The sequence below is a fragment of the Carassius gibelio genome, chromosome A7 (assembly GCF_023724105.1).
Source record: "Carassius gibelio isolate Cgi1373 ecotype wild population from Czech Republic chromosome A7, carGib1.2-hapl.c, whole genome shotgun sequence".
In the NCBI taxonomy this organism is placed as follows: domain Eukaryota; kingdom Metazoa; phylum Chordata; class Actinopteri; order Cypriniformes; family Cyprinidae; genus Carassius; species Carassius gibelio.
The window spans coordinates 11,993,047-12,006,620 of NC_068377.1; the positions used below are offsets into that span (position 1 = coordinate 11,993,047).

The following is a 13,574-nucleotide window of genomic DNA, read 5'->3' on the forward strand; positions in this document are numbered from 1 at the left end:
TATATAGAACTTTTTAATCAAATGAAGATCATGAAGATCACATGATCAGCAGACTATAATTCTCTACATAAAAGGGTTTCCAGGTAAACACTAAAATATAACTGCTAAATTTAAGGCCCGTTCACACCAAGCACGATAACTAGAAAGATAACGATAAAGATATAGTTCTAAAAATCGTTCTCAATATTAAAGAATAGCAGAGTCCACACTACAATTTTTTTCCAGCTGATGAACGATACAAACATTGACATCCAATCAGAATCCACCCTGCTATAACGAGCTCGAGGATTTAAAGCGGCAGACGCACGTGCACTCAGAATAAACAGACGATATCGTTCGCTGGTGTGGATGCTAATTTCGTTGTGTTTCTAGTTATCGTTCTTGGTGTGAACGGGGCTTTAGTGTTGTAACTAACTACTTCTCTATCGTCTCAGCCACAAACACACTTTAGAGATGGGGCAGATGTTACTGTAGTGGCAGCCAGCAGCAATAGAAGTCAGTTTCACAAACACTACGAACTGTGTTTTTAGAAGTGCTCTGGAGTATTAATTAAAAAACAGGATTTAATAGAATTGCAACGTTCCATGGTATTAACATCTACTAGCCTCATTGTAACGTGGAACCATTCACAGAACATTTCTGTAAAAGGTGTTTACTGAAAGAGGGTTCGCAATAAAACACAGCCTAGTCTTAGCATTAGATATGCAACAGAGACCAAAATAACCGTTTCGAACATTTCTCTGCTCAATCTGGGACTCTTCAGTACAGAACAAACTCTTCTGTTCTAAGCTACCTTGGCTGTTTACCTCGTGATGTGTGATAGTCCCAGAGTGAGCTCTGAAAAGCACTGTGTTGTGATTAAACACATTCCTGTGTAGCAATGCACTCGCTAATTTACATTCCAACACCAGAGAGGGTGCATACCCCAAACTCCAACAGGACCCAGTACCAGCATAGCCAAAACATTGCCTTAATAACATCCCAGTCCCACACACCGTTGACCTGCACACAATGTCAGAATAAAATGTATGACATCTCAGTTAACCTTAATGTGCAAAGTGTTTCTAATGGGCCAAAAAGCGCATATCCCTGACTTGACACTTCTTTTTGCTGTATGCCCAGTAAAGAGTGGTCACAGTATACAGGCGTGATTTCTCTTGATGCCCATTTTAGAAATAATGCTCAGGTGATATGGACATTCATAACAAACCACCAGTAACAACTAGCTTTGTAACAAACCACAAGTTATCACAAGTTGAAATGGGAAGTGGTATTGATTAAAAGCCCGAGAGGCAGTGTTTTCAAACAGATTCAGCTTAAACTTTAAGACTTCTTAACCTCAGCTTAAAGTACTTAACACAGTACAGTAGAATCAGGATGTTTCCCAGAGTGTATACTGTCCCGCAGTAACACCAGCAGGTAAAGCTACAGCGGGAGGCCGTGGGTTCGGTAGGGATGATTAAGAATGAATGAGGAAAAAGTCACATGAGAAGAGACTTTTGCACTTTGATTGGCCTATTATGTTGTTCACGTGATAAATCTAGTCCTGCATGTACGCACCCACAAAATGATCAGAATGAATAGCTAAAGAATTGTGTTAATGGAAAAGCTCATTAAAAAAAAAATACACAACGAACTCACCCACTTAGAAAACACTATTTGGTCACGTCAAAATCAAACTTTAAAAGGCAAATACATGATCTGCACATTTTTAGTTAGCAATCACCTTGGTAAAATTAAGGGTACATTGCAGTAAAAATGTAAAAATGTTTAAAAACCATTAACTTTTACTTTATATTTGGTTTTATTGTTAATGTAAAAATAGAACCGTATTGGTAGTTTTTTTCAATAATGCAGGTAAAATGTATTTATTTGTCAAATGAGTCAACATTAAGTGTAAATAGAACATGAATTTACATTCAGTTAAAGACAAAACATTGAGGACTTTGCCTCTATTGCTTTCATTGATTCAACGCGACTAATAAAACACACGACTATGACAATATATGGTTTATTGGAGTTCTTCAAGCCTTCTTGGGTATTTTCCTTATAATAAAGTATATTTATGATTCAACAGACATAGCCTTTATCACTAATATAATACTATATTAGCATAGAATACTATGAAAACATATTGCGTGCTTTATTCTGTATAAGACGACATCTCAAACAGAATTATTTTATTTCAAACATTTGACTGATGTTACGATGTGAGTTTGGAGTAAAAAGATAAAGTTATTAAATGTTGTCTTTTAAACAAAGGGTCATAAATGCTTCTCATATTTGGAAAAATGTTTGATACGTGTTGGTTTTTCAAATGCAAGTTATGAGCAACTCAAACATTTACTACTAATCAGACAGCCGCACTTCACTGACAACAGCTTTTGAGATTTCATAAATCGCACTCAACCAAAGAATTTCTTTGTGATTCTGATTAATTGCGCAGCCCTACTCAACACGTTCACATACTTCTGTTCTCCAAAGTACTTCTAAGAATAAAATGGTGCTACTGTGGTAAAATTAAGTTATAAAATAGTGAAAAGGAGGTCAAAAATACTGAAATAGCAGACATTTGATATCAGAGAGAGAGAGAGAGAGAGAGAGAGAGCTGGCTGGACTGAGTCATAGTTTCTCCAGGTGGATGAACACAGCAGGGTTAAGAACAACATTTTTCAACACTGATGCATTTGCTGTAGCACATGTCCTGCACTGCAAAATGCTGAGACTATTAACCCACATCAAAGAAAACAGTGGATGAGCCAAAACATCCACAAGCTTGAAACATGAAACTGCACAACATGTTTGGTTCCAACACCTGGTACCAACAGAACAAACTGAGCTCTACAGACCACTGAAGTCCTGAAGGATTTCTAAATACAAAAAAATAAAAAAATAAATCACTATTTTGTACTTTTATTTCTTTTTAGGAAATCAAACGTTCGATTTTATAATAGTCTTGGCCTCTAAATGCAGCAAGAATTATATTTTTGCATCGTTTCGTTCGCTCTATTAATATTTTACACACGTTTACATGACACATTAATAATGAGTGGACACAGAACCGCAGAATCGCTGTTTGAGAAATTGAAGCCTGACAGCAAGATTTCAAATTATTGGTTTGGTTTGTACATCAATGTGGATTGATGCGTTAATCCAACCTACAAGCTACCAAATTGTATAAATGTTTGCAGGAGTTTACTGCATGGGATCTTTGGGAATGTGTAAACGTATGCGAAAAACCTTCAATACCACACTCAAATAAAGGTCCTGTAAACTGTTTGTTGGATCATTTCACATTAAAGCATCAATGTTCATAACAACTCAGCTACTCAATACAGCCTTGGAACAGTCAGCTTATTTAAGGTCATTTATTTACACACATACACACGAATATATATGTCTACAATAATATCGCAAATGATGTTTTGAATTTTAAATTATCAAGTATACTGCAAAAACCAACCAAAACACACCTACAGAGTGCAAGCATTAACCATGTGATGTAGTCTAGTAGGTTAGACTAGTGCTCGTACACATTTAGAGGAGTTCTTTCTCTGCATGGATCAGTGTATTATGCATTTAGAACGATCACAAAGATAACTGGGTCAGAATATATATAATTTCATATAGTTAATAGTTAATTAATGGTTTTAATAATTAATGTTTTTCCTCCAAGATTGGGCATGATTACAAAGGTGACAATGATTTTATACAACAGTTCAATAAACAAGACGTTAATATTATGTCTCGTGTTTTAGACACCATAGTTCCTGTTTTTGCTTTCACCAACAACAAGGGGAAGTCGTGGCCTAATGGTTAGAGGGTTGGACTCCCAATTGAAGGGTTGTGGGTTCTAGTCTCGGGCTGGACGGAATTGTGGGTGGGGGGAGTGCATGTACAGTTCTCTCTCCACCTTCAATACCACGACTTAGGTGCCCTTGAGCAAGGCATCGAACCCCCAACTGCTCCCCGGGCGCCGCAGCATAAATGGCTGCCCACTGCTTCGGGTGTGTGCTCACAGTGTGTGTGTGTGTGTTCACTGCTCTGTGTGTGTGCATTTCGGATGGGTTAAATGCAGAGCACAAATTCTGAGTATGGGTCACCATACTTGGCTGAATGTCACTTCACTTTCACTTTCAAAGCACTGTTTTGCGTCTCTAAAGAACATGACGGTGTTACATTCCTGAATGAATCGTTTCAATCGCAGTGACCACCTTTTAATTTCACATTTAAAGTATCTTTTATGTTTTATATATATATATATATATATATATATAAACTTCAAATATCAGCATTCAACGTTTTATGTTTAAAATATCAAAATATTATTTATACATTTGTAACTGCAGGTTAAATGCATTCATGTACAGCTAAATGCCACTTCAGATGCCGATTCTGTTTCCAAAGAATACTTTTGATTATACTGATTTTATTTGTTTGGAAACAGCCCAAATGTCTTATTGTTGTTATTGACTTTACCTGTAAGAATTTGATGCAAAATTACTTAATAAAATGTAAAAAAATAATAATAAATAAAGCCCATAAAAGGATAAAAATAAATTTAAACTGAATGTAGAAAAATTAATTTCGGTCCACTGACCACCACATGGAATATGAAGAATATCAAAATAGTTAGGAGTCAATAGTCCACGGCAGTCCTTAAAGGGGGGATGAAATGCTCGTTTTCACTCAATCTCCTGTTAATCTTGAGTACCTATACAGTAGTACTGCATCCTTCATAACTCCAAAAAGTCTTTAGTTTTATTATATTTATACGAGAAAGATAGTCTGTACCGTTTTTTCCCGGAAAAACACGAGCGTCTCTATGTGGTATGTACTGAAACTGTATATATTTGCTTAGCGGTTTTGGAAAATGACTAAGTTCCACTTTATGTTTTTTTTTTTTTTTTTTTTAAGGTGTACATGTGGAAAGTGCAGTTTGATGACAACATCGCATGTTGTTTACTTGATGTGCTTACGCGCCGATAGCTAAGTTACCAACACAGAGATATTTGAAGCAGTTTTACTCACCGACTGGGGTTCCAACACACGATCGTGACCCTTTTTCGTTGGGACTGCATTATCCTTAAGAAATAAACGATGTGCAAATCCGGCGTCAAACTGGGCCTTGTTTGTAAAACAAGCATCTTCGAAATGCAAGGAACAAACAAAAACACTTGCACAACTCCGTTGATGCTCTGTAAAAATAACCTCCATCCACTGAATCTGTGCAGGGTTGTCTTACCCTGGCAACCAAAAACACACCTCTTTTGTGACATTTCGCGACGCTCTCGCTCTGATCAGTGAAATGTCTGTGCTCTCAGTGCGCTGCTATACGGGAGCGCGCGCTCTTCCGGCAGAAGTGCCTTAGGACCCATATAAGGAAATTCCGCTCCATCTAACGTCACACAGAGCCATACTCGAAAAAAACGGAAGGAGTATTTTTTTTTTTCAAGTTTTGTCTTCAAACGTACAACTTAATTTTTAAAACTTTGTCCATGTTTAGCATGGGAATCCAACTCTTTAACAGTGTAAAAACCTCAATATGCATGAAATAGCATTTCACCCCCCCTTTAAGGTACCAGCACAATACACTCAGCAAAATATTGTCTGATTATTGTTATCAATAAAATCACACACCCCATGTCATATGCACTTGCAGACATAGGGACAGTTTGTGTCTATGACTAAAAAACAGCAAAGCAGGCAAATCAAGCCTACACAAACAATAACCACAACAAGTGATATTAGTTATATATATTAAAATAATGAATTTGGCCTGAGTGAATGTGCAGGCCACACAGAGATGATGAAATCCATACTTGAAGCTGAGCTTTGCTTTTGAGACGATTCACTGACTTTTGAAAAGACAACAAAAATCTGTCTCTCTATAACTTAGGGCGGCCATTAGTATTTTCACCAACAAAAAAATTATTTTCTATATTTTGCTGTATTGTGTCAGCAGGAAATAGAAGTTTACATTACTAAACATTGCTTTTGCCATTAATTGTAATAATTCTGTGTAATTTGCTTGCACAAGGAGTCTGATAACAGCCAGTGCTCCACACAGAGATCTGATCTCATCATCATCATCCAGTCTGTCTGGGATTAAATGAAGAAACTAAACCAAATCCAGAAGAACTGCGGCAACATCTCAAAGACGCTTCAAGAGTACTACCAGAGTGCAAATGGTGGTTACACAAAATGATGATTAGATTTAGGTAACAGAAGTGAATTGACAGATAACATCTCACTTTAAAACATTTTTACACAAGTGCCTAAAACTTTTCACAGTCCTAGGTCTAATTTGCGGATGGGACATGTCTTTTTTGCCAGGGTTGATATCGTCCCTACCACTTTTTGAAAGTAATTGTAGTTCCTGTGGCTCACCACTTTCCATATAACTTTAAATTATAAAAGTTCATCAGCATTTTGATTAATAAAATGTAGCAAAGAAAAAAAAAAGGTGAGAAACTGAGAAAGTCGCAAAAGAGTGACCAGTGACCTCCGTCAATGATCTAGCATCCCCTCAGCACCTGCGTTCAAAATTCTCTGGCGCCGCCCCTGAAACACCACATCTATGTATTTTTGAAAAGCAAAAATATTTCCTACTGACAAACTACAGCAAAATATAGAAATAACTGACTTAAAACAATTTCTGTTCATGAAAATACCAGTGGCCTAAGACTTTAGCACAGTAGTGTATATCACACTAAAACTATATAGAGCAGTTATATCACACACAACGGAAAAACGAATGAATAATTTTACACACTGAAAGTGTACTTGATTCAATGTAAAACAAATGATGAGTCAAACACTATCGAGTAAACTGTCTGCAGGTTGAACTCCCTGTAAAACATTTAACTGTTTGCCTGAGCAGTCAACATTGACATTGACTTGACATTTGTGTGATGACACCCTAATGGCCCAGAAATGACCCTGCCATTAATAAACTAGTGAAGACTACTGGAATAGTATCCTACCTACAGCACCCCCAAAAGCATGGGGCGGTGTATTACGAATCCTTAAGCAAATGACATATCATGCAATAAATTTTACAGCTAAACCCTGCAGTCTATATCCAGGGCTAATGGCAATGCTGCCTGAAAATAAAGTTTCTTGTGTATCATACAACAGTTTGCCAAAGGAAAAGAAGGGTACTAGAGAAAGAGAGGATGAGAGAGATGCTATAAAGTTATCACTTTATTTAAAACCAACCTTTTTCTCTCTCTCTCACACACACACACATTCATCTCTTCTTCAACTATGATAAACAAATGAGTCATCTAGGGCTCACTGAGAACACTGACTCACTAACACTTCATTCTCTCTCTCACCCTGCAGCAACACACTCAGCCGAACACACAGCAGCTCCTAAACAAAGTGGATATAAAAAAGAAAAACATTCAAGGCAAAGGAGTTCGAGAATGCAACAGGAAGGAGATGTCAAGAGGAGGGGATCAGTCACAAAAAAGTTAAAGACATTATTGGAAGAGAGCTGAACTGGATGATGACATCACTGAACCGATTAACTGAATTTAGCCGGAATAGATTACTCTTTGTTATGGTCTTCTTGCATTATTAACAAACTATTTTCCTCTTTAACACTTTAAAGCTGCTTTGATAACCACTATTGTATAAAGAGCTATAAACATAAAGGTGACATGTCTTTCTTCCAACTACACAAAACCAGATATTTTTAAGAAAGCTGCAACTACCCATACAATTAAAGTCAACAGGGTGTAAACAATATTATATTGCATAAAAAAAATAAAAAAAATAAAAACATTTTATCATAACTATATTTTGTTACATAGAAGTCAGTCAGTCATACAGGTTTGGAACGACAAGTGAGTAAATTAATAAAGAAGCTAATCTTTTTAACTAATCTGAATTATCATTTAGAAGATAAATTATATATATATATATATATATATATATATATATATGGAAATACTGGAAACTGAGGCTGACATTTTCAAGAAATGTATATTTTATATCAGCATATTAAACACATTTAAAACAGACATGCTGACCACCAGAAAGGAAAATCTGTTCAGAAAGAAAGAGATGATTTTAGGAGACATGCCATGAAAAACAATTAAGATTGCTCACCTTTAGAGGTCGATGTAAGCCCCTCAGATTTCATTAAATCTACGCAGGCATAGGCACCATTCTCTGGGGGAGGAGCGCTGGAGGATGACAAGGGAAGCGCATCATGACTGTTCCCAGGCTGGAGATCGTCTCTCAGGTCTAGGGCCATGTAGTTCAGGCCATTCTGGTGTCCTTGTACCACAGGTAGAGTCCTTGCAGACCTCACAGAGGGGGAATCGGCTCGGCCCGAGAAGTTTCCATGTGTAACCTCACTGCCGAATCTCACGCTGTCAGTCCAAACACAGTCAAAGTTCTGACGATTGCTGCAGCCCACCTGGTGAGCCCCACTATTGCTAGGCACGGTGCCATTGGAGTCCGTGCCACTTCCACCTGATGCTCCTGATGATGTGACAAAGGTCTCCGAGCTGTGTCTCCGCCTCCCCTGGGGATCAGCACGGACAATCTTAGGCTCAGTCGGAGGGCTGCAGGGGAAAAACTGTTGCTCCAGAACACACAGGTGCTCAAGCATGGCTGTAGGGCTCTTGGCCTCCTCCTCAGGACCAAAAGACATTTCCGTGTAGTCGTCAGGCTTACCCACTGTGAGCCTACTGCAGTGGGAGGATGAGGAGGGCCGGATATATGAAGGAGGATTCCAGGGGGCCACCAGGGAGGGCCGTGGGGACCGACTCTTTGGTGGAAGACCATTCACCTCCACGGTCATGTAATCCTGTGGCAGCGGAGACTTGCGCTGCTCCCGGTTAATACTAAGGGTTGAGGGGGAGCCTTCAGCAGAATATGTGGGGCGATCCCCAAGTTCAATATTGATGTATTCTCCAGGGCTGGAAGGGCGCACTGCCACTTCTCCTGCTCGCAGAGAGCTGTGCAAACTTCGCCTTCCCAGGGGCAGGCGGTTCGGCCGAACGGCACGGCGGTCCGTGAAGCCATTATGTTGAGAGGACTCAGGAGGTGGGCACCTGCTACTGCGATCTGGCGTGGCTGTGGGTGAACTGTAGACTGGTTTTGCTGGAGAACTCATTGGGACATAATCATCATGCTCACCCTGGTCTCTGGATGGAGCTTTGTACGAGCGAGGGAGGGAGAAATAGGGACTGTAGGATTTGGGGACACCGGGAGTGGTCAAGGCATAATAATTCTCAGTGGAAACCTTCGGAGCATTAGATGTGGCACTGCTCTGAGACATATCCATGTATTCTGCATTCTCAAGGCGGTATGAGGCTCGTCGTCCGTCCGCATGTCTGGTAACGTCAGGGCTGGATGGGACTGGAGAGTCGGTAGCCCCACTTCTTCCTGGGAGCATCATCATATAGCCTTGAGAGTCATTGTGCTGGGGAACATGTAAAGCAGCACTTTGTACTTGTGCAGAGGGGAGGATATTTGGTTGCATAGGCATGTAGTCTGCATCACTAGCGGAGGGCAGCACACCTGGCATCATGGGCATGTACCCATCATCCTTAAGCCTGTCTGCATGCCGTAGGCTAGGGGCCCGGTCCTGGCTGTGTTCAGAACTGGAGCTGTAGTCAGAGCAGAGGGAGGAGGAGGTAGAGACAGTTTGGACACTGCCACCCCAAGAGCTACTCTCAGCCACAGCCTCGTCCAGCGAGACGGTGGTCTGGGTCATCTTCTGATAAACAGCAACTCCAGCAGCACTAGCGCCCCCTATCTGCCTGGAGAAGGAGGGGGTCCGCCTCCTTAAAGACCCCGGTCGAGAATCTTCATCTGCACTCTCATCTTTGATTGCCTCAGCTGCACTTGTTCCAAACACATCGCGATTCCAGCCCATAGCCATGTAGTCATTGAGGCAGTGCTCCTCACGGATCGGTGGTGTGTTTGCCAGGGAGTCGGGGGTGTTGCTTCGTACTCTGAAGTACCGGAAGTCTCCAGGGCTGGAGCCATACTCATCAGATGAGTTGAATCCTCCATCGCTCGGGGATCCACAAATGGACGCGCTGGAGGGGCGAGTGATGGTGTCTGACACAGAGCCATGGCCGCTGCTGCTGGACATGCTGATGGGACTGGTGGTAGAAGGAAAGTGTGACACTGGCAGCGAGGCAGAACGGGCATGATAAGTGGAGCCTGGCGGGGCACGAATATAGCGGGCCCCAGCCCCACTGCTACTTTCCTGTCGGCTCAGGTTAGCACGGGCTGTGTTGAGATGAATAAGACTACCTGTAACGGAGCGAAAGGGGCGGTTCATTGTGCTTTCTCCCTCGCTTGAGGTGCGGAAACGATACCCACTTGCTCCACTGCTCTTCCTGCTGGGTGGCGTGCCCACCACAGACTCGGTCCGAGACCGCCGCTGGAGCCCCGTCTGGCTGGGCGGGAGGTTGCCCAAGTGTCGGCGTGTGGTGATGAAACCCATGGGGTTGGTGCCAGAAGACTGGCTTTTGCTTCTGGGCCTGAACTCGGCAAACGCCTTCAGTGCCTTCATGGTCTCTAGAATGGTCTCGTGCATGTTCTGAGCCACCACAGAATCATCCACCTGCATCCAAACCTCCCCAGGTCCTATAGACGAAGAGCGGCCGACCTCGATGAAGAAGAAGCTCTCTGAATGGCCGCAGCGTCTGATGTTCATCAGCTGCAAGTTCACGCAAGGCGTCTCAGAGTTCAGCTTCACCAGGTGAATGCTCTTGGAGGACAGACAGAGCCTATACACGCCAGTTAGATTCTTCGTCTGCCCCAAGCCCTTCGGTTTAACATTTACCTGCCACACTTCCTTAAAGTCAGTCCCAGGGGTCACAGTACCGTATCCATCGTCAATCTCATCCGCTTCCAGGTGGCCTCTCCTCCCCTCATTCATGAGCTCACTGAGCGCCTGGTACCACTCCTCCTGCTCCTGCTCATTCTCAGCGACAATCGCAAAGTATTCATCCTTAGTGTACAGAGCAATGAGATGTTTGTTCTTAGAATCTGCCCTTTTATTCACAGTGAAACACTGGTAGAGATAGATCACTCTTTTGGGGGCGGAGGCGCCGGCTGAGGCGGCGGCGCTCGAGCGCAGAGTGTTTCGAAATTTCTTCTCACTGTCATAATATTCCAGTCTGCTCGGCAGCAGATGACTCGACCCCCGCAAGACGAAAAACCTTTTATGGCCGTGTTTCTGCTTTCTCAGATAGCCACACTTCCTAATGTCGTCCGACACGGAGGAACTGGTGTTCACAGCAGGGCAAGCTGAGGTAGTGTGTGTGGTGTTACTCACAGCAGAGTCCTCGAGCGCCCGGTTGAGAGAGGACGTGGATCCTTTCCTCGCCGGAGACTCCAGCTGCTGCTGCCGCTGCTGTGGATGTTGTTCACTCGGTTGATGAAAAGCTGCGCAGCTGACATCAAGCACGGAAAGGGGTTCCCCGGCAGAAGTGTCGCCGTTCGCCGTTGCAGCTGCAGGTTTAGTCCCGATAGCCTGCTGTTGCGTTTCCAGCATCAACATTTTTGCGGTTTTGCCTTCTTGGTAGTTCTCGAAATTAGCCATCAGATAAGAGATTTAAGGTCACTTTACCTCAGGCTTATAGACTGTGACCCCATGTTTGTTTGTTTGGGGGAACGGTGTCTCAGGCGGCGTAACGTTACTTAAGTCTTTTCAGTGTTGAGCTTCTCTCGGTCGCCACATGTAAAGCAGGTTTCCCAGCCAATGCTCCTCGAACTCAATGCCAGCAACTGCAACATGACCACATTTACCCGGTCTATTATCGGTAGATCCTCCTAGCGGGCCACCAATCTGCTGCTTGCGCCCTGTGTACACTATGGAGCGCAGCACAAACAACACATGACTCGTGCGTCATTCGCCTGTGGGCGGAAGGAGGCGCCCGATTGAGCGAAACGTGTGAATGAAAGCTGATGCGACCAATCGCGATGGAGCTTTTCGGAACTACGTCAATGTGACTGACCAATGGTTTCACTCGGAGTTTCATTGAACTTGCAAGGTGACGTCTGATGATTGATAGGGCTTTGTCCAATGATATTCTGTAAAGCAGATTGCGTCATAGGATGTCGAGCGTTCATTGGCTGTAGCGTTTGAATGAAGAGTCATCCGTCCTATCACAGACGTTTAGGTTGTTTGTTCCTTTTGGGATGCGTATCACTTGCATGTTTTCTATGTATACTCATTCATGTGCCTAATTACTAGATTTGTTTTCCAACATCCGCGATTACATAGTTTTATCGCAAAAATCCCATATTATTATTATTGTATTTTTCCGGTGATTGGTATTTTAACACAATTAGTCTGGGGATTTGTAAAGTAGTAAATTGTTAGCCACTCTTTTTTTTGTGTGTGTTTTTTTTATTTTTATGCTTTATTAATTCAGTGCCACAAGAACATGAGGTATTAGATATTCACATGATGAAATTAACATTAGCTGCCAGAGAGAAAAAAATAAAATAAAAATAAAAGAAAAAATCTATAACTTTCAATACTTTCAGAGCATTACGGTTGCAAACTTTTTTTGTTTGTTTGTTTGTATGTTTGTTCCAAGAGAATTACATATAATTTAAAGTCAAAGAGAGTTTAAAGTTGAGAGAATGTTCTTGTAAATGTATATTGCTTATATAAAGTGAGTTTGGCCTCACAAAAAATAACATCTTGAATATGAATAGCAAAGTCTCATAACTGAATATTAATGAATAATCATCAATATATATTTTTATTGTAAATTACATTGAATTCATGATCTAACTTTCAACTAGCCTTTATAATTTGCAATCAAATCTTGTCCAGTTAAAATTATGATTTATAATAAAGAAACAATCATTAGAAAATGCACGCAGCTTGTGTCTCTGGACTTTTTACAAGGAAAAAACCTGTGCATATGATGTGCACAAGCTACTCTCTGATAAACATTTCACACTGACTCTGCTTGACCTGCTAAGCCATTATTGTGAAATAATTACTGTGTTCACTCATTTGCAAGGTCAATGCATTGAAATGTGCATTGGTGAAACTGAGGAGAGGATCAGTTTTTAATGTTTGTTTAATTGATTGAAAGAAAGTTGGCATCTCTGTAGCTGAGAGGTGGTTCAGAGTATGACTATTATGAGAGTTTAACTTACATTCGATTTCCTCTACGGAGACACTAATGCTCCCTGAAAGCATGACTGCTCTGTAATATCAAAATGTAGTAATGAAAATCAGAATTATATAGATGGACACAGAAAACAGGCAACCAAAGTTAACCATTTTCAGTATATTAACCACCTTTGAACACCTAGAGACAGGGCATTTACACTGAGAAGGAAAATAAATAGTTCATAATTATTAAAAATCCCTGTACATAATTTGTATGTATTGGTGTGTGATCTTGCTTAGAGCTGAAAAAGGTTTTGAGAGAGAAGGTAATCTGGTTAGGGGTGACCTGGTGGCTCTGCAGTTCTAGTCAGGGCTGGATAATCCACACAGGGCATGAGAATGTAGGTCGGCATCTGCTGCGTTTACTGACACAATAACAAGAGGGCACTGTTATACAGTA

The 13,574-nt window shown here is 41.4% G+C and overlaps 1 protein-coding gene across 1 annotated transcript in view; it reads right to left on the reverse strand.

Moving 5' to 3' along the window:
• The window catches only part of LOC128017727 (insulin receptor substrate 2-B), a 28,560-nt gene extending 16,676 nt beyond the window's left edge, over positions 1–11,884 (reverse strand). Inside the window, exon 1 of the mRNA XM_052603189.1 lies at positions 8,119–11,884. Coding sequence (XP_052459149.1) covers positions 8,119–11,581 — 3,463 coding nt within the window. The 5' untranslated portion in view covers positions 11,582–11,884. The remainder of the gene's footprint in view (positions 1–8,118) is intronic.
• Between the last annotated feature and the right edge of the window lie 1,690 nt (positions 11,885–13,574).